This window comes from Barbatula barbatula (genome assembly GCF_947034865.1).
Source record: "Barbatula barbatula genome assembly, chromosome: 5".
NCBI lineage: Eukaryota > Metazoa > Chordata > Actinopteri > Cypriniformes > Nemacheilidae > Barbatula > Barbatula barbatula.
The window spans coordinates 12406265-12430047 of NC_136769.1; the positions used below are offsets into that span (position 1 = coordinate 12406265).

Here is a 23783-nt window from a genome sequence, read left to right on the forward strand (position 1 = left end):
ACAAGTGTAGGGGTTCTCTTTAACTAGATTTCATCCCTACATTTATATTATTTACTTATTGAAAGTGACCTATTTGTCAGATATGGTGACCCATACCCGAAACGTGACCTCTGCATTTAACCCACCCAGAGTGTAGGGAACACACGCATAGCAGGTCGTGAACACACGTAGACCCGGATCAGTGGACAGCTATCACTGCAGCGACCAGGATTTTGGGGTTAACTGTTCCTTTAACAAGCTGCCTGCTAGACTGCAAGGTCTACCATGTTCATTTTATGAGGGGATAAAGAACATTTTCAGATGCAGTTTTGAGGCAAGTCAATGCTTCTATCATTTATTTTATTTAATGCATATTTGTTCAAAACAAAATCTTTTTCCAAACAAAAGATTTCAAACTGATACCAAACTGTAATATTAGTAATGTTACTATCTTTAGTAACTATGGATATAATCTATCAGTTTTATTAAACAACACCCAAAATACAGAAAAAACACCAGCAAACCATTTATTTATTTTCTCCAAAAATGATGTACAAAAATGTGAAACAGAAAATAAAAAAGGGGAGGATCAGAGCAGTCAAATCTGTACAGAATGAAACATTGCATTTTATTATAAACTCTAGTAGCAGTTGAACTGAAGAGTTGATTTAATACATAATTAAACCTGATAAGGGAAAAAAGAGCAGAGACCTCCTGCTTTAAGCTGATCAAGTTTTAGATATAGTAATACACTTGAAGTACATTAATCTCTGCTCAGTTAATGCATGTGGACAATTGCATTTCAAAATAATATTTTGCAAGTATCCATACACTTATAAAGACAAACTCAGGCTTTTCAAGAACTACAAATTAGAGAAGAGCAAAGCGTACCTTTTTCTTATTTGTTCCGGAAGTTGATAAAGACAGTGAGTGTTTGCAGGGTATTGTGTAATTTGTACCTGGGCGCAAACACTCTTACAATTGGTGTAAAACACACAGTGATTTGTGCTTGTGAAAAGTTGGACCTACAGAATAAATTCATATATGGAACAAGAAAATAAATTGTATATATGACCAAAATATAATAAACATAAGTGTTTAGGAGAAAACTTTTAATAAAACGCGGTGTTCTTATGAAACGTCTAAAACAAAAATAAAACTAATATACTAGAGCTTAATACGAAAATATGATTCCTGTTCAAGAGCTGTTGTTATTTCCTCTAAACTTCAGGATGCATTTCAATTTCACAGTAATCTTAAATATGTACACAGAGGGACTTTTGTGGCATTCAAGTTGATGACATTTGGATGATTCTTAATGGCTTTGCAAGTCTAATGTAGCATCTCCTTAAACAAACAGACAAAAGGCCATTGCACTTGAAGGCAGACAGGATACTACAAATACACAACCCACTATCATGAACCTAAACTATCAACAGATGACTTCCTTATGGAATTTAACATATACAGACATCAGAATACCTGTCTTTACTACAAAACACAAGAGCAACAGAATTAAAACACAGAGGCATTACATGGCCACAATGACAAATCACGAGATGCAGTCACAGTTTCACGCTGACATGTAAATGTGCATATAAAACCGCTGATAGGGAAGTGTTCATTTACAGCAATCCCCTTTCTGCTATAGCAAAAACTCAACCACTCACGATTTGTGAAAAAGATCTGCTTTTCTGGGAACTTAACTTCAAGTCACCAACAGCTTTTAAACAATGAACACTGAGGGTTACACAGTTGGATCCTTGAGACCACCTGGATTCCTGAGCAAAGCTTAGGAGCCATACTGTTACGCATGTACTCGCAAAGTCCCAACGAAACCCTATCACAAAGATGCCCACAGGAAACAGCCAAAACTATGTGATGACAGGAAGTGGTGGAAGGGGGGAAAGGCAATGGCGCGAAGCATCGTAAATGTATTTTCCTCTGAGACCTAGTTCCCTGTGAAGATCTTAATTTGTCATACAAGCTTGGTCCCATACAGCAAGGCATAAGTACAGTTCTGTGCATCAAAGTACATTCACTCTGCTTAGTGGTACCAATGTACAATGCCTTTGCAAGTAATCCATGCGCAAACGTTTATCAAAAATGGCAATATTATAATTAATATAACATTAATAATGGATAAACCGTGATCCCAAACGAGCAAAACAAAGAGGCCGAAATAATGTTGGGTCTAATAAAGAATATCATCCACAAAACACTAGAGGGCGTCAGAATAGGTAAAAGAAAAGACTGGTCTGGCCTGAGGATTTAGCCACTGAACAACCCAAAGTGGTCAATATGCATTGGCACATGGGCATAAAAGCACATCCCACGAAATTAGATTTCATAAGGAAGTTTATGGTATTTTTAAAAGATAATATTGGATTTGTTAAAACTACACAGAGACCTGTCTCACAGAAACCTTATCACAATTTAATTACTGAAAAGATAAAGCGTGGAATGGGCTGAACCAAGATGACAAAATAAAAAGAACGGGCTGGGAAATTAAAGAAATTAAAAGAGTTTTTACAGTAGAGTGTACCCTGTAGATTCACAGATAAAATACCCATCGCCACCAAAGAAACACACATTCAAAGAAAACTGTTAAGCTATTTAGTCTGAAAACAGTATTGATTGCTAAAACACAAATAAAAGGAAAAAAAAAAAAACACTTTACTTCAACTAAAATTGCAGATGGAGCAGCCCAGAATCGTTACCTGAGTGTATAATCTAAACCACGCAAGCATTTCATCTCAAAACCCCTTTCAGGACAAACAAACCAATACTAGTACTGCCAAACTGGATGGGTATGATGCGGAGTAATAACCCATCTATAAGGAGAGTTTGGTCACAATCAACTAACAGTTTACTGCGGACGAACTCAATGTAAAAGAAATACTAACAAAATATAATGACATTTGCCAAAGCTATGTAAAATTAAAAACTAAGAGCAAACATTTAAAAAAAATCAAAAAAGAAAGATTATAAACCTTACTTTATCAAGAATGTTATCTGTGATTGTTATATCGTAAGGTGTGCTGGCTCAACCGGCTGTGCCCTCAAAATAAAACTGTAGGTTTGTGTGTGAGTGGTTGGCTAGAGTATATAAAGGGTTGTAATCATTGGTCAAAGGAGGGTACAGCAGAGCTTTGGAAATCACTGAAAATTATGATGACTTTGTGATGCTTTCTGCATCCTTGGAGGCCCAGAGCTCCTTATGCTGCTTGCGACCGAAGCCCTCATCATAGTTCCCTTTACTCTTGAAGAGCTGCTGGAAGTGTGGCTTGCAGTAGAACTCCCCCTGCAAGGCCGCATATGATCCCAGACTACAGAGAGAAAGAAGCAAGCGAGAACACTAGTCAATTCAGACATCCACAGTAGTAGTTACAGAATTAAGTCTACAATTGTAGGTTAGCTCAACAGAAAAATAAAAAACTTTATTGGGTGAAATCTTAAAAGATATTCCAGTTTTGTTTGAAGCAGTAAGTGGCAAAAAACAATAAAATGCGGTTCTTCCTTCTTGATAGAACAAGTTGTAGAGTTCATTATCCTGAAAAGTTTAGTAGTGTCGAAACTGGCATTGCATTAACCGCATGGTAAGTTAGAAACACACACATTGCTCTTTTTATGTGCGTGTTACATATGTGCACGCAAAAAGTGTCTAACCTGAGTTTGGTGTTGCAGTGCTTGCAGCAGAAGCACGTGTTGTGAAAGATGAGGTTGTCAGCCACCAGTCTCTCCATTGGGTAAACTGTCTTTTCACATGATGCACACGTCTCCTTCTGCGTCTTGAAACTGAAAGACTGGGACGGAATAGAGACACACACTAGTTTATTTTCAGAGACAAACACTAGTTTATTTTCAATCAGAAGCTATAAATACTTGACCATATTTTAGTCCTGATGAACAGATTGAGAAAGCTAGGTATGGATGTGCACAGAAAGAAATGTACCTTGGAGCGCTGAACGTGCTTGTCATCAGAAGAGTTCCTGTTGTCCTGGAAACAAAAAGAAAAAAATGAAGCCAGTGGTCTTAAGACAGGTTACCCATAGCAACACTATTTCAGGCACTGCCTTGTGCTATTCACAATATTATGTTGTGGTATTCACATCATTCATCCACCAGTACTGCTGTTCTGAAGCAGCCCTTCAGCTCTGACGTCACTCCAAAAATCTTCTCTTTTTTCCTTTTCCATCACTTTCCCTCCTATATCGCATTTCCGTCTTGCCGTATTTTGCCTGTGGTGTGTACACACACAGCTTCAGCAGGTTTAAAACTATATTGACATTCATTGCATAACACTTGTCCCACACGCCAAATTCAAAACCTGTTTGAACACCTGAACAGCTGTCAACTTTAACAGAATTTGAGAATGCTTTTGGACAAAAGGCTAAGGACAGGCTCAGACTTTGTCTCTGCATCATCTCTGATGTCAATTAATTTAACAAAGTCAATAAAATGTTAAAAAGCAACGGTGTATCAACTGTTTAATAGAATTACTTGAAGCACACACACGATAAATGCCGAACGGACATATTTTTATGCAAGCACTATTTGGATTTGCCAAAGGCACCTCTCCACCTCCACTACAGCATCATCTTTGTAGAAATCTTTCATTTGAATATCTCACAGATCTGATGGTTGAAGAGCTTACACGTGTCGATAAGAGGTGGAAATGACATTGATATTAGGAACAATATAATATAACATGTTTGATATGTAAATGTTCAAATCTGTTGTGTTTACTGCTGATCTTTCAATTTCTACTGACATATTACTTTACTTATTTCATTGTATGATACTCATTGAATATTGAACATTGATATGGTACACAATTCTTACATTATGGTTGAATGGAAATAATGGAGCATGCATTGGCTAAATGTAGTAGATCAGAAATTCATGGTTTAGAATTTTAATGCAATATTGTAATGTAAAACAAATGAACATTTCCCTCTAATCTTTAGCGTTGATTTACCTCTGCTAATTCATTTGCTCACCTCAGAAGGTTTAGATGTATCAGAGATGACCATCACACCAGACAACTGTCAACAGCACACATTTCACAGATAACAGCCATTATCAAGAGGCACACAAACACCATCACTGCCATCAATTTGGCAGACGCTTTTATCTAAAGCGACTTACATTGCATTATCCTATACATTTGTTTCTGAGTATGTGCAATCCCCTGGGATCGAACCCACGACCTTTGCGTTGTTAACACCATGCTCTTACCACTGAGCTACAGTATCAACACTAAAAGTTTACTTGTTATCAGAAATAATCTACAGGCTCTCTATTGTTTGTGAACGTATACTGAAAGTAAAGCTGGGTTCATAAAAGTGTGCATGCATAATGTTTGTTTATGTTGAGATGAAACACAGTCTATAGAAATATATTTTCTTTCCATTAATCACTCTTTTGTTCTCTGTTCTGGAACAGCATAGATGCCTTTCAAGTATGTAAACAATCTGATTGTTCAGTTGCATAATCTCTACAACGTGGTCATTTCCTATACTGTAAATACAGGTTCATATTACTATACATTAGTCTACAAACTAAAAGCAGAACCCAACCATGATTACACTTAATCTGATAAAGGCACAACACACCCCAGTGCAAGACAACTTTCAACCCACTTCCTGTTTCAGAGTCTGGTGTTGCACATTCGCAAGCATTTACATATACTTACTAAACACACAAATATCCCAACACACCATTTCCATAAGGCTGTCATTTTCCAAGACAGAAAACAGCGTTTGTGGTGACTAAAAAAGTACATACACATGAATACAAAGCAAGCCATTGCTTACCAACATACATTTGGAAAAATGGAAAATTGTCGTCTGTTTTACAGAAGTGCTATAAAATGATGGCACAAACAACAAGATGCTCCAGTCGGTCACAGTTTAAATGGTGGCAAAACAGGACTAGTAATGTGTGAATGTGTTGTGTGTATTAACACTAAGATATGAGTGAAGCATGCAAAGCAATTGAAAAGGGCTCTATCTTAGCTGGTGCCATCTGTCCTTTTTCTTGCCTTTTTTGTACATACGACTGAGAAAAACAAGCGCTCTCACCGCACGCATGCAGATAGCACTGCTGCCCAACCGTCTGCGCTGTGGCAGGAAGGAGTGATGACACATGCTCTTCCTGCGCTGAGGCACTTTATGATAATGGGGACCAATGCCCCCTCCCTAGAGAGCCTCAAAAATCAACCATTAACTGACCTACAGAGTGGTTTCCACGGTGAATATGCTGAAAAACTTGCCGTTCACGATCTGGAAAAACACTGAATTAAAGATCAAATAACCATTAATATGGGTTTGCAAAGACACACACACACCAAAAATCATATTTGCGCAAGCATCAAAATACACAAAACAATGCTTAGACATCACATCTATTCTGACCCATGAGGAGATGACAGGTGACCTGTGTCCATTTCAGATTCACAGTGTGTGAGAACAATCTAAATATAAGCAACCAGATGGACCTTGGGCCAAACTGCGACCCAGGGCAGTGCTAGTACATATTTGACCCCTTTCCACCCCTCAGTCTCCGTCAGATCTGTGTGATTTGTTATGGCCTGCTTTTACCAAAGGTCAGTATTTTACTCTCTCCCACAGCCAAAAACACACACATTTACTCTCCATTACTCTCTCTCTATAGTAGTAGACTGCAGACGCTCTTTTAATCTCATTAGCTGGACAAAATCCCATCAGCAGCTTCCCATGGGTCTAAAAAGCCAGGGCAATAGGCAGCCGTTCAGTGAAGTGGAAAGAGCTGAGGTGAGGTAACACCCCTCCTGGGGTCACCACCATACACCCACAGGGGGGTTCATTTACTTAAATATGGCTTTGAAGGAAAGCAACAGACAACACAAACAACATATACATTGGCTAACACAAAAATGGGGATAGTTCATAGAGCATAAAGACATTAGTATAGGAGTGCCTCAAATGCAGCAATTGATCCAAATTGAGACAATTCATGTGTCACAAATTTCCCATTACAGCACTGGTTAGATGTTCATACAACTGCCCTTGCCAAATTTGACTCATGAAAAAAGTTATGATTGATGTCGCCCTAGACAGAACTGGAAAGACAAAATGAGGCCTTGAGCACCAAAAACATGGGAGACATTTATCTCGAGTGGCATCAAACCTGGTCTGCCTCCAGTGTATCAATAACCATTCACTTGTGTCACATCTGAGGAATAGTTATTTTGTGATTCTCCATTACTTAAACATAACCGATGAAAGAAATAATGAATGTTTTCAATTGCCATTTAAAGTCTTATTTACATTTACATGTTCAAAGAAAGTTTAAGATTGTCCTAGCAACCAACTCTGATCTCAAATGACATTCAAATTTCTATCACATACTATTGTTATGGCTCCTTTTCCTGCCTATCCATCAATTATGGTGCTCATTTTTTTTGGCTGAGCGGATTTAACTCTTGGAAAATCTGTGTCGTCAGCATGACAACGCATAAAACGCAAAAAGGTTTGAAGTTTAACAAAGTAGTATGTAAAAGTCTTTGCAAATGCTGTATAGCCACAGACGGCTGACACTGGGGTCAGTACATGGATGTGAAACTTTCAAAGTGTTGAGGCAGGAAAAAAAGAATGGTGTCTGAACAGTACGTGTGAGAGAGAAGGGTTGTGGGCAGGGGATAAGAGGTCTAATGTTTCATTTGACTGCACTGCACAGAACGCCTTTGACCAAAAGAAAGTGCATGGTGTAAAATTTCACCGTGCACTGTTGTGTAGCCTAAGAGAAGAACATCAACGAAGCCTGTTATAAAAAAAGATCGTTTGTAAAGTAATTTAAAGTTTAAAAGTACTAAAAGAATTATGCAACAAAGAAAAAGAGTGGATAAAACGAATGTTCAAATCCCAAATTGTAATATTATATTATAAATCATTTACAAAGCAACCCAATGGTTTTTGTATACAAGCAAGGGCAGTGAACACGGTAGATCTTCACTTAAGATAGCAAAACCAGGACACATCCCTTTTTTGAAGACTTTCATAACATGCTCAGACAAAATTCGAAACTAGATCTAGGCACACTATGACACAAAACATAGCCATCAGCATATTCCATAGAGAGATCTTATCGCAACAAAGAGAGGAGTAGATTTTGCAATGAGAAATAACAGAATTTCAGATTTCAGCCGAGATGTATGGAATCTGAAACCCTTAAATGCCAGCAAACCTTTTATTTAGAAGACAATTCACATGCATAAATTTACATATGAAGACATTTCTGTTCTTTTCAAGATACCCTACATGAAAACCCTTCAGATTGGGTCCAACTCAAAAGCAAACACATATTTAGTGAGACAATCGACAAACGACAGGATGAATGCATAGACACTTGAACACCAAAATAATACTATCAAAACCAAGTGCTGCATTGTAGCTATGTGCTGAATGGAAAGTTCTATTTAGGCCTATGGAGCAAGCCTAATTTCTTCTATGTTGCCATATAAGGAGAAATTCTGCAAAGAAAAAACGGTTCCATTATCACTCTGTAGAGGCTGTCCCAGAGTCCTCGCTGGCATAATTTCATTAGCATGAAGCTCTAAGAATAGTCAAAGACAAGGGGAAGACTGGGCACTAGAACCGTGTGTGCCATTCAGCTAACAGTTCAAACAAGCATGTCAAATGCATTACAAGAGAGGAAAAAAGTTTCGCTCACGGCTACGGACAGACATGAAAAGACTTGAATGAATAGAGGTGTCAAATTGACAAACACATTTTTATCTGTGATGATCTGAAAGAATGTAAACTTCAACATATGAGTTCAAGAGCTACTAAATGGACATTTATCACAATAGACAGGCCTACTAGTGTAGAAGTTAAGAGGGTTGCCCATAGACAGACCATTTAGTTGACTATGCTTCCATGAAGTTGAACAACTCCGTATTTTATGTTCTGACAAGCTTCAACATACCATTGAAACACCTGGATAAACACGACTCCACATTCAGTTCTGACAACCGGACAGTTGATGCCTCAGGCTGTCATTTTCACATAAATAATCTGTATACACAATTATCTGTGTAATTATATATATATATATATATATACACAAAATGTGTTTGCCCCCCGTGTGCAGCCATGTATCTAAAGTGCATCAACTGCAAAACAGGCCAGTTTCCTCATGCTTGAAGATTGTTAAATGGAGCCGATTTAACTCAAGTACATTATGTTTGATCAGACAATCCATTGGCAGATGGCGGTGTCGAACTGCCACAACAAAGCACCCCTTTCATTAATAACAGCATTGCAAGAGATGGTACTGAAAAGGTAAGAAGAGTCACAAATATGCTGTATATGTTGAATTTAGACCAAATATTTGTTCGACATACGATGTTCATCATTATGCATATATATATATATTTCAACAAACATGTTGCCATGACAACCTAAGCCTGCGAATCACTCGTGTACATTTCAAACATTTGCATTAAGTCCACATATTGAATGCATCGAAAGTCTCTTTGTATAAATATATGTGTGTCAAAGGAATACATGTAAATGTAGGCAAACAGTAGAGCAAGCATAGTGAAAGAGAGAGTTGTCTACACAATTTTATGTAACCAGACAACAACTAAAAAACCGTCAGTCAGGATCTGCCATCATTGCCTGAAACCAACCACCGGCTGACTGACATTGCAAACCTCTGCGTGGATGAAGCACGGCAACACTGACAGAAAGAACGAGGCTGAGCTCGTCGTCGTGTGAATGTGGATTCAAGATATACAAATAAACACAGTGTAAGTAAAAGCCATGCTTTAACGAAGATAACCCCCGCCACCTTACCGGGAACCTAACGTTAACTTAACTGGGTCGGTATTTCGGAACATCAGTCTCTATTTATCCTAAAACATGCATCTCGCGAAAGATAACGTTACGTGACATCCATACAACCTGAGAACTAGACCCCCACAACAACGTCTGCTGCATGCCGCGTTTACTTTAATTCACTGTGTGATCCAACAAAAGCATCTCTACTGTAGGAAAAGCATGCGTGTGGGAACGTGTGGTCAATGTAACAACGTGATGTTTCAGACCAATACCCCACAGTTAGCGCCCATGCTAGCGTTCTGCACCTCACCACAATAGAGGCGGGGGGGGGGTCGCTGGGTTCACTGGCTGCTTCCGAATCAAAGCGGAGAAACTCACCATCTGTGTGCCTCCTTATGAGCCCGCTGAAGAGAACGAGAATAAGAGATCAACCGCCCGGTACCGGTCAGTCAGTGCGCCCGAGTGCCGCTCTTCTAAATGCTGAACTTCTGTTCAGTGAAAAACGTACCAGTGTGAGCTGTGATCTTCCGAGCCGTGTAAAGAGCTTGACGCGTTTTACCCCACCTCACTCTTTACAACGGACGTTTTTTTCTCCTTCATTACGCCTTTTTTTATTCAGCAGGATGTCGCGCGCAATTGGATGCCGCTCGCGTTCTCCTCCCACATCAGAATTTTAATCATTTACAAAAAAGGACACATCGCGTTCATGTTACCATTACCTTTGATATTGTCACGTTATAACAAATCCATGCTTGACTGAAGGTAAGCGTAATTTGTGTAGAATGCATTAAACCACAATTTACAGACAATGTAGCTTAAAGTCAAATGTATTGAAAAAATTCAATATTGCATTAATGTTAAAATGAATTAGATTCGTCATCAAACACGAATGCTGAACACAGCATTGAAACGTAAGATCTTACTTTGGCCATGTCTTAAATTAAATAATACTCAAAGTCTAAATTCTGCTGCCTTATAACCCATATAAAGGTAACCGATAAGAAACGCTAGGCTTGCTTTGTTAGCCGGTGACCACAATACTAGAAGATGGTCTCATTGGAAACAGATGTTTTGGTCACCTTTCATAAAGAAAGGGAGGTGGTTGTACCGTAAAACATTGAAGTGGAGCAAGAGAACAATGTGATGGTTGGATACATCTGAACATCCACCATCTGGTGGAACGATACAGCATTGCAACCTTAAATCTGTATATTTTTTCTGTTCCACGGTTTTTAAAGGGCAACATTGTTCACATTTAGGAAAGTTATGCATTAAGACAAAACCAGTAGTTCAAAAACACGATTAAGAAGTTTTCGTCGGTATCGTTACAAACCATATTCCTTGACTGATAGGACCAACAGATGCTCTCTCCCGCCATAGATCTGTGAAATGAGACAAGAGTTAGAATAGCACGGGAACATGAAAAAACATGACTTTGTGTAAATTCTGCACATACCTTTAAGAAGTTGATCACTTCCAGTCCTCATACCACAGGCAGAGTCACAGCAGGTATAAACCAAAATATCACACATTACCTTGTTGCACGCACACAGTTTTCTATGCACTTGAAGGTAACATAGCCATTAGCAGCAAATAAGCAAGCCTTTTGCTCCGCATTAGTAGGGGTGGATTCTGAAGCAGCCTCAAACTCAAGTGATGTAGACCTACAAAGAGATTTTTTTGTTTGAACACCTCTCATGCCACAGGCCATAAAAGCAGCTACACATATCCATAAATACCAGCACACTGTTCTCTTGCAGGAAAACCTCAAATTAAAACTGCAGGTTATCATTTTGAGTTCGGGGCAGGAAGCGAGAGCTGGAGCCGGTGAGCTTGGCATCAACCAGGTACCTGGTGAAGAAACTATTTAACATAATCCTTCAGGATTAAGAGAACGTTTTTCACCTGTGACCTCAAGGGAATCATTATGCTAATGCTGGAAAGGCAGAGCTATCACAAACTACTATATTAAATCAAATGTGGAGACCCAGAATTAAACATCTCACATTCTCTCTCAATGCAGTTATGGTATGTTGTAGTTGGCTTAGTGGTTATTGGTTTTGTTTGTTTGTTTGTCTGTCTGTCTGTCTGAGGCACAATGGTGAGGAAGATCAACATACATGTTAGGTCAGTTTCTCAGCAGATCAAATCTAGAATGAATTGGGCTTTCGTAAGATATAATTTCAACAACTCTATGCTTGTGTCACTGAGGCTTCCATCCCAAAATCCTGGTCAAGATCCTCTGGGTGTTCATTCAGTTTTTGTAAACTGTATGTCACCATAAGGTTGCTGGGGGAACTTTAGATTTTCTCCCTCTAGCTCATGACTGTTAAGTAGCTTATAATGTAGCATTCACCAATGTTATGGAAACCATGGTTAACATTTCTTTCCCCACAGATGACTAGAGATTTGAAATACCTAACCAGTACTACTTGGGTGACATCATAAATATTGAAGCCTGTGTGTGAACTCACAACCACATTCCTTTCCGTGTGTTTGTGGACTATTGTGTGGCTACCCCAGTCCGTGACAGTAATGCCGTGCCGAGATACTCCTTTATTTAGAATAATGGGTAAGACTTTATAGGAATATGCCAGGATATAGGTTAAACGGTTTCTTTCTCAGGTGTCTGGTTGATGCAAAGATCACCGGTTTCAGCTTTCCCTTCCTACCCAGAACTCAAAATGAAGAACTGCAGCTTCAGCTAGAGGCTTTCAAGTTCCAGGAAGAGAACACTGGGCTGAAATGCATGTGTGCATGTCTGGTGGTTTTGATGACCTGTGGCATGAGGCATTCAAATAAATGTCTTTGTAGGTCTACATCACCAGTGTTTTGAAGGTCACTGCAGCATCCACCCCACTAATGCGGAGCAAAAGGCTTGCTCATTCTCGGCTAATGGGTTTGTTGGGCGTCTAATTTAAGGGGTGTACTTATTTTATAGCATCCACTCACAAAAAGTGTCGAATATCCTAATGATTTTTGGAATAAAACATTTTGTCCCATACAATGTTTTGTTGGCTTTTTCTATAAACATTCCAGTGCTACTTAAATGTCCAGTCAGGGAAATTGCTCAGTCTAAGGTAATACGTTTTTGTAAAAACAGTTGGTAGTTAGACATTCCCAAATCACCGGACATTCGTAGGTTTGGAAAAACATTGTTATATCACTATCCCTTTAATATATACACGCTGAATACAACGGCCAATTGCAGTTAGGATCTAATGTGTGAATGCTTATATAAATAAGGCATTGTGGTGAAGTATTCCATATTTTTACATTAAAAAATTAATTCCCTGCGAGATGCTTTGAGTGACAGGAACCATAAAATGTCAAAGTAAATGAGATGTGCATAACTTTTTGAAGGATGACCACTTAGACCATGCATATCCCTTAAGAACAGTTTTATTCATCACTTGACGTCATAGCCATTTCAAATTACAGTCGACCGAAGCCAAATTCCTTCACATTGAGGGGTCCAACAGATGCTTGCTCCCACCGTAGATCTATGGAGAACAGACATGTAGTGAGAATCTGCAGAGACCATAATCAGAATCATTTGTAGTCCGTCCACGTGTTAACCCATACCTCCAAGAACCTGATCGCTTGCACTACTGCTGCTACAGGTTGAGTCACAGCAGCCACACACCAGATCAGTTTCATCTGCAGACACCCACCTGCCAAACAAAGACACATCCTCAATGATAAACGTCACCCTACTGACCCAGTGAAGGCCATTTGGGCAAACATACCCATTAGGGGAGAAAGAGCAAGCCTTCTGCTCAGGATTTGTTGGAGTGGCTACAGGGACCGCCTTCAAAATACATGTGATGTAGACCTGCAAAGACAACAGGGCTCAAAACAGTTTACTTAATATACACTCAACTAAGGTAACTACATACCTGCCCATTGTTCACTTGCTGGAACCTGAAAGCCTCCAGCTGAAACTGCAGCTTATCATTTCGAGTTCGAGGCAGGTAATGAGAGCTCGAGCTAGTGAACTTGGCATCAACCAGGCACCTGGTGAAGAAACAAGTTAAACACTGCAATACTTCTAGGACGGGCTGGGTAAATGGACATGTCTTACCCATTATTCTCAATGAATGAGTATCTGGGGTCGGAGTTCACATCAGGGGAGGCAGTGGCTATGCAACGGTCCACAAACACACGGACAGGTACATGGTTGTACGTCTTCACAGATGCCTCAATATTCACAATGTCACCCAGGAAGTATTGGTTTGAGGGTCTCTCAAACTGCCACTCATCTGTTCCAAGGACAAAATAGACAAGGTCTACAAAAGGAAGTTGAAACTACATTAAAAGCTAAAGCTCTAATACAAACCAGTCATAAGCTTGAGGGAGAAGACAAACCGCTCTTCAGCAACCTTAGTAGCTGCATATGGTAACCAAGAGGGCACCAGGACATTGCTGCTCACATTATGCATTCTGTAGATTATAGAAAACGTTTGTCACCAAAAACTGCTAAATTTTTAACTAAACGCATGAGTTTGAGTGTCAGCCATCTTGAACTCAGAACCTCACCTTGGATAGTGACACTCAATACTGACAACAGCACTACTACTCCTGACAATAGGAACATCATTTGAAGCCTCTTGGGGAGTATAGACCAGGGTGAAGGCATAAACAAGCTCATCTTCTGTCACCTAAAGAAACAAGAATGTTACTCAAATTCAGAACAAACCTTTGGCAAGTAGAGGATCAGTCTTTTCACCGTTAACATGCTGCCACATCCATGCAGTTCTGACTCAAAGATGAGCACTCGAGCACTATCGTCCTGCCCTATTGGTCCACAGCCTCCCAGTGCAAAACCTGAAGCCATTAGTAGTGTTCCAGTCCCAAAGAAGTCTTCCATCACTTCTACATAGACTGAATTCTCACCGCACTGAGCCCCTACACTATTGGGAGGAATAGGGCGCCGCAGCTCAAAAGGAATCTCTGGCTGTACCGGTTCGTCTGGCAGTCTTGGAAACGTCCACGTCAGTTTTTCCATCGGACCCTGCAAGAGCTGTTTAGACTGAACAACGACAGCATCTTGACCCGGCTTTCCACCAACCACACTAGGAGTCTGCATTGAAAACTGAGAAGGAAATCTCTGCGGCACAAGCATGGGGTTGTTGGTTTGGGGAAACTGAGGCATCCTGGTTTCAATCTGCTGAGGAACTTGCATATGTTTCGGCGTTTGAGCTGCTCTTCCTCGCCATTGTGCATCAGAAAAGCCAACTGCAAGGATAATGCCAAGTACCACACAAACTTCGACTTGCCACAACCCCATCATTGCTAAACATGAGTTTCCATGAAGCATTTGGAACCCAGAATCAAAATTTATACATTTGGAAATCAGGATGGCTCCGCCCCTCTAGTGATTAGTGTAATGGTTCTCTAGACTTGTTCATTTACCTAACCAGCTTGCAACAGGTGGGTGTTGTTGGACATTTATTTTGCAGATGGAAATCAGGATGTGGGTACTTTTTATTAAGAGATTTAGGGGTGGTTTCCCGGACGTGCATTAGCTTAAGACAGGCCTTGGTTAAATTAGGATATTTAAGTCGTTTTAAAAACATACTTTATAAAAAAACATTGCTGGTGGATATCCTGAGACATAACAATCACATTGATATATTTTAAGATATCGGACTAGGCTTAAGCCCTGTCCGGGAAACCGCCCCATAGTCTTGCTTATTTTAATCACAATCATTATGCATTAACACATCGCCCTCCACTGGACAATTAATGGCAAGTGTACAGAATGCAGTCAACGGTTCTCAGATCAGAATATTTGGCTAAGTCAATCACCCAAGCATTTGTCTGCGAGGTAAAGCCACACACTTGTCATGGAATAAATCCATCTAAGGTTGTTTTGGGCGTTTAAGAGCTTTAAAATGTATAACAGATAATGTCACGAAACAGGGCACAACCATGCAAACGTTGTGTTAAAATGCAGATTTGTAACTCTTTGTTGTTCTGAAAAGAAAGAAAAGGATAAGAAAATGTTGACTGGCTGTGTTTCATAAAGAATTAAAAAAATGACTTTGAGAAACTTGTTTGTGCAGTGCAGACAAGTCCAGATGTGCTTTATGGTTGGTTGTGTTTTAACTTGAGAGGTCTAAGCATCAATATCACTCTTTACTCGACCCTCCAATAACTGCGCAGGAGGGGCGGGACAAATACAGCATCAACCAATCGGCGAATACCTGTAGGCTACAACCATATGTCTGTCTGCAATGTCTTAAAACAATGCATGAATTAACTTTTGAGGAATCGAGTGTCAGTGTCTGTATTGGGTAGAATCCCTGGACTACCACAATATTAAAAGAATGATAATTAAACAAACTATCGGCAAAACTAATGCTAGTTTGAAAACTACATGTCTAGAAATTGATGGTAATAATGCGTAGGCTATGCAATAATTACCCATTTTAAACCACTGAAAACAATAAAAAAATATTTTGAATTTCAACGAATGCATCATTTTCAGGTAAAGCAGAGATCTGGCTTTTAAAAACATTTTATTAGAGCCTTCCGGTTTAAAAAGCAAAAACGTGTAATGGAGTACTTCCAGTATAGCCCTAAAGCGGTTTGTGAGTTCAATATAGTTGTTCAGTTATGACTTTGAGATCGTCTAAATGAATATTCAAAGCCTAAGATTTTTTTGGGTTAGATAAGTACCAAATTTTGCATGATTAGTCAAATTCGCGTAATAGGACTAGGTGTTATAATCCCACTAGTGCAGCACAGTTGAATTACCCAATAGGACATTTCCCACACCTTATGCATGACAGAGGGAGCAGTTAATATAAATTTAGGAAACAAGGTCTGAGGTTTTACTGGGTTCGTAAGGTAGGCATCCGTCTGTGTTTGGGGGATAAATTCAATGCACACTTTTCCTAGTCATTATCAGACACGTACATAACACGAGTTGTGATCTCCAGTGCCCCTGGTCTCGTATGGCACAACATTACAACGCAGTACCAAACGTACCAACCCGTTGGCTAAGGCCGTTATGACCCTACTGGGACAGTTATTGCATGCTCATTGCCCCAGTCCCAGAAGGCATTACAACACGTGGTCAATCATCACCCCATAGTGTTTTTCGTTTCAACCACAGCCAGTGGAGGAAAAAACTGCCGAAGTCACAGTTTCAAGAAACTGAAAAATTTCTTGAAGGACAGGTAAAAAAAAGGTTAACCTGCAGGATTTTGCCAATTGATGCATGGCAGGTACAAAAAAGCTGTAAAAAGGCTTTAAGTGACATCAGAACCAGAAATTTCAACATGCAAAACTTTTTGAAGGATGACCACATAGACCATTTATATATATCACTTAACAGTTTTATTCATCACTTGACGTCATAGCCATTTCAAATTACAGTCGACCGAAGCCAAATTCCTTCACATTGAGGGGCCCAACAGATGCTTGCTCCCACCGTAGATCTATGGAGAAGTCACGTAGTGAGAAACTTACAAGACCATATTCAGAATAATTTGAAGTCCATCCACGTGTTAACCCATACCTCCAAGAACCTGATCGCTTGCACTACTGCTGCTACAGGTTGAGTCACAGCATCCACACACCAGATCAGATTCATCTGCAGACACCCACCTGCCAAACAAAGACACATCCTCAATGATAAACGTCACCCTACTGACCCAGTGAAGGCCATTTGGGCAAACATACCCATTAGGGGAGAACGAGCAAGCCTTCTGCTCAGGATTTGTTGGAGTGGCTACAGGGACCGCCTTCAAAATGCATGTGATGTAGACCTGCAAAGACAACAGGGCTCAAAACAGTGCACTTAATATACACTCAACTAAGGCAACTACATACCAGCCCAGTGTTCACTTGCTGGAACCTGAAAGCCTCCAGCTGAAACTGCAGCTTATCAATTTGAGTTCGAGGCAGGTAATGAGAGCTCGAGCTAGTGAACTTGGCATCAACCAGGCACCTGGTGAAGAAACAAGTTAAACACCCTGCAATACTTCTAGGATAGGCTGGGTAAATGGACATGTCTTACCCATTATTCTCAATGAATGAGTATCTGGGGTCGGAGTTCACATCAGGGGAGGCAGTGGCTATGCAACGGTCCACAAACACACGGACAGGTACATGGTTGTACGTCTTCACGGATGCCTCAATATTCACAATGTCACCCAGGAAGTATTGGTTTGACGGTCTCTCAAACTGCCACTCATCTGTTCCAAGGACAAAAAGACAAGGTCTACAAAAGGAAGTTGAAACTACATTAAAAGCTAAAGCTCGAATACAAACCAGTCATAAGCTTGAGGGAGAAGACAAACCGCTCTTCAGCAACCTTAGTAGCTGCATATGGTAACCAAGAGGGCACCAGGACATTGCTGCTCACGTTATGCATTCTGTAAATTATAGAAAAGATTTGTCAAAGTTGGTAGCAAAATCTTTTACTACACGCATGAGTTTGAGTGTCAGCCATCTTGAACTCAGAACCTCACCTTGGATAGTGACACTCAATACTGACAACAGCACTACTACTCCTGACAATAGGAACATCATTTGAAGCCTCTTGGGGAGTATAGACCAGGGTGAAGCCATAAACAAGCTCGTCTTCTGTCACCTAGAGAAACAAGAATGTTACTCAAATTCAGAACAAACACTTTTGGCAAGTAGAGGATCAGTCTTTTCACCGTTAACATGCTGCCACATCCATGCAGTTCTGACTCAAAGATGAGCACTCGAGCACTATCGTCCTGCCCTATTGGTCCACAGCCTCCCAGTGCAAAACCAGAAGCCATTAGTAGTGTTCCAGTCCCAAAGAAGTCTTCCATCACTTCTACATAGACTGAATTCTCACCGCACTGAGCCCCTACACTATTGGGAGAAACAGGGCGCCGCAGCTCAAAAGGAATCTCTGGCTGTACCGGTTCTTCTGGCAGTCTTGGAAACGTCCACGTCAGTTTTTCCATCGGACCCTGCAAGAGCTGTTTAGACTGAACAACAACAGCATCTTGACCGGGCTTTCCACCAACCACACCAGGAGTCTGCATTGAAAACTGAGAAGGAAATCTCTGCGGCACAAGCATGGGGTTGTTGGTTTGGGGAAACTGAGGCATCCTGGTTTCACTCTGCTGAGGAACTTGCATATGTTTCGGCATTTGAGCTGCTCTTCCTCGCCATTGTGCATCAGAAAAGCCAACTGCAAGGACAAGTACCAAGCAAACTTCAACTTGCCACAACCCCATAATTGCTAAACATGAGTTTCCATGAAGCATTTGGAACCCAGAATCAAAATTTATACATTTGGAAATCAGGATGGCTCCGCCCCTCTAGTGATTAGTGTAATGCTTCTCTAGACTTGTTCATTTACCTAACCAGCTTGCAACAGGTGGTTGTTGTTGGACATTTGTACGTATATGGAAATCAGGATGTGGGTACTTTTTATTAAGAGATTTAGGGGTGGTTTCCCCGGACATGCATTATCTTAAGACAAGACTAGGCCTTGGTTAAATTAGGATATTTAAGTCGTTTTAAAAACATACTTTATAAAAAAAACATTGCTGGTGGACATCCTGAGACACAACAATCACATTGATATATTTTAAGATATGTCAGTGCAAGTTGATTTCGATTAAGACACCCCTAACATTTAAGTTAGTCTCGGACTAGGCTTAAGCCCTGTCCGGGAAACCGCCCCATAGTCTTGCTTAATTTAATTAGACCTGTCAAGTTAAAACACAACCAACCATAAAGCACATCTGCACTTGTCTTTGTGTTTCTTGTAAAAAAAATGAATTCAGACACACAGCCACGCACAGATTTATACTCTAGAAAGTATCTAAAATAATAAAGCTTAATAAGCAAACTGCATTGGGACCATGATAATAACAGTTCTAACTATTTATTGTGAATTTATCATTTTTCCTCCCCATTCCAGTTGTATTGTGATTAGACTGTGTGAACGAATCTAGAATGTGGGGTTTTATGTTAAACTTGATTCAGCACGACCTAAAGTATATGGAGCACAGAGACAAAATGGGACTGTTTGCATCTCATGAGACACGTTAAGAATTCTTATAACAATTAATGTCAATTACATTCTAAAAAGTTTGAATTCACATATTAAGCGTAAACAAACAATACAAATAACACAAGACTACAGATCAATATAAAACATAAAAGAACAAAAGAAAGCGAAGTCATTTAATCATGTTTAGTTTTTAATCTTAGTCATAAAATAGATGGTCCACAAATACATTTAAAAAGTAGAACACAAACAAGTTCTCAAAGTAATTCTTTATGAAACACACCCAGTCAACATTTTCTTATCCTTTTCAGAACAACAAAGAGTTACAAATCTGCATTTTAACACAACGTTTGCATGGTTGTGCCCTGTTTCATGACATTATCTATTATACATTTTAAAGCTCTTAAACGCCCAAAACAACCTTAGATGGATTTATTCCATGACAAGTGTGTGGCTTTACCTCGCAGACAAATGCTTGGGTGATTGACTCAGCTATATATTCTGATCTGAGAACCGTTGACTGCATTCTGTACACTTGCCATTAATTGTCCAGTGGAGGGCGATGTGTTAATGCATAACGATTGTGAGCATCAATATCACTCTTTACTCGACCCTCCAATAACTGCGCAGGAGGGGCGGGACAAATACAGCATCAACCAATCGGCGAATACCTGTAGGCTACAACCGTATGTCTGTCTGCAATGTCTTAAAACAATGCATGAATTAACTTTTGAGGAATCGAGTGTCAGTGTCTGTATTGGGTAGAATCCCTGGACTACCACAAAATTAAAAGAATGATAATTAAACAAACTATCGGCAAAACTAATGCTAGTTTGAAAACTACACGTCTAGAAATTGATGGTAATAATACGTAGGCTATGCAATAATTACCCATTTTAAACAATAAAAAAATTGAATTTCAACGAATGCATCATTTTCAGGTAAAGCAGAGATCTGGCTTTTAAAAACATTTTATTAGAGCCTTCCGGTTTAAAAAGCAAAAACGTGTAATGGAGTACTTCCAGTATAGCCCTAAAGCGGTTTGTGAGTTCAATATAGTTGTTCAGTTATGACTTTGAGATCGTCTAAATGAATATTCAAAGCCTAAGATTTTTTTGGGTTAGATAAGTACCAAATTTTGCATGATTAGTCAAATTCGCGTAATAGGACTAGGTGTTATAATCCCACTAGTGCAGCACAGTTGAATTACCCAATAGGACATTTCCCACACCTTATGCATGACAGAGGGAGCAGTTAATATAAATTTAGGAAACAAGGTCTGAGGTTTTACTGGGTTCGTAAGGTAGGCATCCGTCTGTGTTTGGGGGATAAATTCAATGCACACTTTTCCTAGTCATTATCAGACACGTACATAACACGAGTTGTGATCTCCAGTGCCCCTGGTCTCGTATGGCACAACATTACAACGCAGTACCAAACGTACCAACCCGTTGGCTAAGGCCGTTATGACCCTACTGGGACAGTTATTGCATGCTCATTGCCCCAGTCCCAGAAGGCATTACAACACGTGGTCAATCATCACCCCATAGTGTTTTTCGTTTCAACCACAGCCAGTGGAGGAAAAAACTGCCGAAGTCACAGTTTCAAGAAACTGAAAAATTTCTTGAAGGACAGGTAAAAAAAAAGGTTAACTTGCAGGATTTTGCCAATTGATGCATGGCAGGTACAAAAAAGCTGTAAAAAGGCTTTAAGTGACATCAGAACCAGAAATTTCAACATTCAAAACTTTTTGAAGGATGACCACATAGACCATTTATATATCACTTAACAGTTTTATTCATCACGTGACGTCATAGCCATTTCAAATTAGTCGACCGAAGCCAAATTCCTTCACATTGAGGGGCCCAACAGATGCTTGCTCCCACCGTAGATCTATGGAGAAGTCACGTAGTGAGAAACTTACAAGACCATATTCAGAATAATTTGAAGTCCATCCACGTGTTAACCCATACCTCCAAGAACCTGATCGCTTGCACTACTGCTGCTACAGGTTGAGTCACAGCAGCCACACACCAGATCAGATTCATCTGCAGACACCCACCTTCCAAACAAAGAAACATCCTCAATGATAAACATCACCCTACTGACCCAGTGAAGGCCATTTGGGCAAACATACCCATTAGGGGAGAACGAGCAAGCCTTCTGCTCAGGATTTGTTGGAGTGGCTACAGGAACCGCCTTCAAAATGCATGTGATGTAGACCTGCAAAGACAACAGGGCTCAAAACAGTGCACTTAATATACACTCAACTAAGGCAACTACATACCAGCCCAGTGTTCACTTGCTGGAACCTGAAAGCCTCCAGCTGAAACTGCAGCTTATCAATTTGAGTTCGAGGCAGGTAATGAGAGCTCGAGCCAGTGAACTTGGCATCAACCAGGCACCTGGTGAAGAAACAAGTTAAACACCCTGCAATACTTCTAGGATAGGCTGGGTAAATGGACATGTCTTACCCATTATTCTCAATGAATGAGTATCTGGGGTCAGAGTTCACGTCAGGGGACGCAGTGGCTATGCAACGGTCCACAAACACACGGACAGCTACATGGTTGTACGTCTTCACGGAGGCCTCAATATTCACAATGTCACCCAGGAAGTATTGGTTTGAGGGTCTCTCAAACTGCCACTCATCTGTTCCAAGGACAAAATAGACAATGTCTACAAAAGGAAGTTGAAACTACATTAAAAGCTAAAGCTGTATAATACACACCAGTCATAAGCTTGAGGGAGAAGACAAACCGCTCTTCAGCAACCTTAGTAGCTGCATATGGTAACCAAGAGGGCACCAGGACATTGCTGCTCACGTTATGCATTCTGTAAATTATAAAAAAAAGTTGGCTAGCACAAACTGCAAAATCTTACTACACGCATGAGTTAGTGTCAGCCACCTTGAACTCAGAACCTCACCTTGGATAGTGACACTCAATACTGACAACAGCACTACTACTCCTGACAATTGGAACATCATTTGAAGCCTCTTGGGGAGTATAGACCAGGGTGAAGGCATAAACAAGCTCGTCTTCTGTCACCTAAAGAAACAAGAATGTTACTCAAATTCAGAACAAACACTTTTGGCAAGTAGAGGATCAGTCTTTTCACCGTTAACATGCTGCCACATCCATGCAGTTCTGACTCAAAGATGAGCACTCGAGCACTATCGTCCTGCCCTATTGGTCCGCAGCCTCCCAGTGCAAAACCAGAAGCCATTAGTAGTGTTCCAGTCCCAAAGAAGTCTTCCATCACTTCCACATAGACTGAATTCTCACCGCACTGAGCCCCTACACTATTGGGAGAAATAGGGCGCCGCAGCTCAAAAGGAATCTCTGGCTGTACCGGTTCTTCTGGCAGTCTTGGAAACGTCCACGTCAGTTTTTCCATCGGACCCTGCAAGAACTGTTTAGACTGAACAACGACAGCATCTTGACTGGGCTTTCCACCAACCACACCAGGAGTCTGCATTGAAAACTGAGAAGGAAATCTCTGCGGCACAAGCATGGGGTTGTTGGTTTGGGGAAACTGAGGCATCCTGGTTTCACTCTGCTGAGGAACTTGCATATGTTTCGGAGTTTGAGCTGCTCTTCCTCGCCATTGTGCATCAATCAAACCGACTGCAAGGACAAACACCAAGCCAACTCCAACTTGCCACAACCCCATCATTGCTAAACATGAGTTTCCATGAAGCATAAAGAACCCAGAATCAAAATTTATACATTTGGAAATCAGGATGGCTCCGCCCCTCTAGTGATTAGCGTAATGCTTCTCAAGACTTGTTAATTTACCTAACCAGCTTGCTACAGGTGTATGTATTCTGTAAGGAGATGGAACAAGTCCAGCAAAATTTGTATTTATTTATTTAAAGGAAACAGGATTGATAAATAGGATTTAGAATATGTATATATATATATATATATATATATATATATGATTTTTGTATTTAATTCTTA

General features: G+C 40.2%; 4 protein-coding genes across 5 annotated transcripts; all 4 read right to left on the bottom strand.

Annotated features, from left to right (window-relative positions):
• Nucleotides 1–310: 310 nt before the first annotated feature.
• Nucleotides 311–11647, bottom strand: limd2 (LIM domain containing 2). 2 transcript variants are annotated; one of them, XM_079456698.1, is made up of 6 exons: nt 11546–11647; nt 11263–11470; nt 11140–11188; nt 3935–3979; nt 3649–3785; nt 317–3308 (listed from the first exon to the last, which is right to left on the bottom strand). In XM_079456698.1, the coding sequence occupies exons 3-6, from the start codon at nt 11182–11184 to the stop codon at nt 3149–3151; spliced, it is 387 nt and encodes a 128-aa protein (XP_079312824.1). In that variant the 5' UTR covers nt 11185–11188; nt 11263–11470; nt 11546–11647; the 3' UTR covers nt 317–3148. The 2 variants fall into 2 exon arrangements, with proteins under 2 accessions (XP_079312825.1, XP_079312824.1); XM_079456699.1 differs by lacking the exons at nt 11140–11188; nt 11263–11470; nt 11546–11647 and adding an exon at nt 10185–10394 and having other exon boundaries at nt 311–3308.
• A 1252-nt stretch (nt 11648–12899) lies between these two features.
• LOC306894713 (zona pellucida sperm-binding protein 3-like) lies at nt 12900–15115 on the bottom strand. The gene is made up of 8 exons (XM_079457446.1): nt 14536–15115; nt 14346–14467; nt 14146–14249; nt 13891–14068; nt 13706–13823; nt 13556–13641; nt 13392–13480; nt 12900–13309 (listed from the first exon to the last, which is right to left on the bottom strand). The coding sequence occupies exons 1-8, from the start codon at nt 15097–15099 to the stop codon at nt 13242–13244; spliced, it is 1329 nt and encodes a 442-aa protein (XP_079313572.1). The 5' UTR covers nt 15100–15115; the 3' UTR covers nt 12900–13241.
• Nucleotides 15116–17013: 1898 nt separating this feature from the next.
• On the bottom strand, nt 17014–19056 carry LOC306894715 (zona pellucida sperm-binding protein 3-like). Its single transcript, XM_079457448.1, has 8 exons — nt 18482–19056; nt 18290–18411; nt 18090–18193; nt 17836–18013; nt 17649–17766; nt 17499–17584; nt 17335–17423; nt 17014–17254 (listed from the first exon to the last, which is right to left on the bottom strand). The coding sequence occupies exons 1-8, from the start codon at nt 19034–19036 to the stop codon at nt 17187–17189; spliced, it is 1320 nt and encodes a 439-aa protein (XP_079313574.1). The 5' UTR covers nt 19037–19056; the 3' UTR covers nt 17014–17186.
• Nucleotides 19057–21444: 2388 nt separating this feature from the next.
• Nucleotides 21445–23513, bottom strand: LOC306894716 (zona pellucida sperm-binding protein 3-like). The gene is made up of 8 exons (XM_079457449.1): nt 22939–23513; nt 22747–22868; nt 22550–22653; nt 22293–22470; nt 22106–22223; nt 21956–22041; nt 21792–21880; nt 21445–21711 (listed from the first exon to the last, which is right to left on the bottom strand). Exons 1-8 carry the CDS (start codon nt 23494–23496, stop codon nt 21641–21643), a joined length of 1326 nt encoding a protein of 441 aa, XP_079313575.1. The 5' UTR covers nt 23497–23513; the 3' UTR covers nt 21445–21640.
• Between the last annotated feature and the right edge of the window lie 270 nt (nt 23514–23783).

Coding starts and splice junctions, on each gene's coding strand:
- limd2 (XM_079456698.1), bottom strand. CDS start 11,184: ATGGCGGGAGAGAGCATCTGTTGGTCCTATCAGTCAAGGAATATG. Junction 3,980..11,139: donor CCTATCAGTCAAGGAATATG/GTTTGTAACGAT, acceptor TTTTGTTTCCAG/GACAACAGGAACTCTTCTGA. Junction 3,786..3,934: donor AGCACGTTCAGCGCTCCAAG/GTACATTTCTTT, acceptor ATTCCGTCCCAG/TCTTTCAGTTTCAAGACGCA.
- LOC306894713 (XM_079457446.1), bottom strand. CDS start 15,099: ATGATGGGGTTGTGGCAAGTCGAAGTTTGTGTGGTACTTGGCATTATC. Junction 14,468..14,535: donor GATGTGGCAGCATGTTAACG/GTGAAAAGACTG, acceptor TTGTTTCTTTAG/GTGACAGAAGATGAGCTTGT. Junction 13,310..13,391: donor AAGCGATCAGGTTCTTGGAG/GTATGGGTTAAC, acceptor TGTTCTCCATAG/ATCTACGGTGGGAGCAAGCA.
- LOC306894715 (XM_079457448.1), bottom strand. CDS start 19,036: ATGGGGTTGTGGCAAGTTGAAGTTTGCTTGGTACTTGTCCTTGCAGTT. Junction 18,194..18,289: donor ATTGAGTGTCACTATCCAAG/GTGAGGTTCTGA, acceptor TATAATTTACAG/AATGCATAACGTGAGCAGCA. Junction 17,255..17,334: donor AAGCGATCAGGTTCTTGGAG/GTATGGGTTAAC, acceptor ACTTCTCCATAG/ATCTACGGTGGGAGCAAGCA.
- LOC306894716 (XM_079457449.1), bottom strand. CDS start 23,496: ATGATGGGGTTGTGGCAAGTTGGAGTTGGCTTGGTGTTTGTCCTTGCA. Junction 22,224..22,292: donor TCATTCATTGAGAATAATGG/GTAAGACATGTC, acceptor TTTCTTCACCAG/GTGCCTGGTTGATGCCAAGT. Junction 22,042..22,105: donor AGCAAGTGAACACTGGGCTG/GTATGTAGTTGC, acceptor TTGTCTTTGCAG/GTCTACATCACATGCATTTT.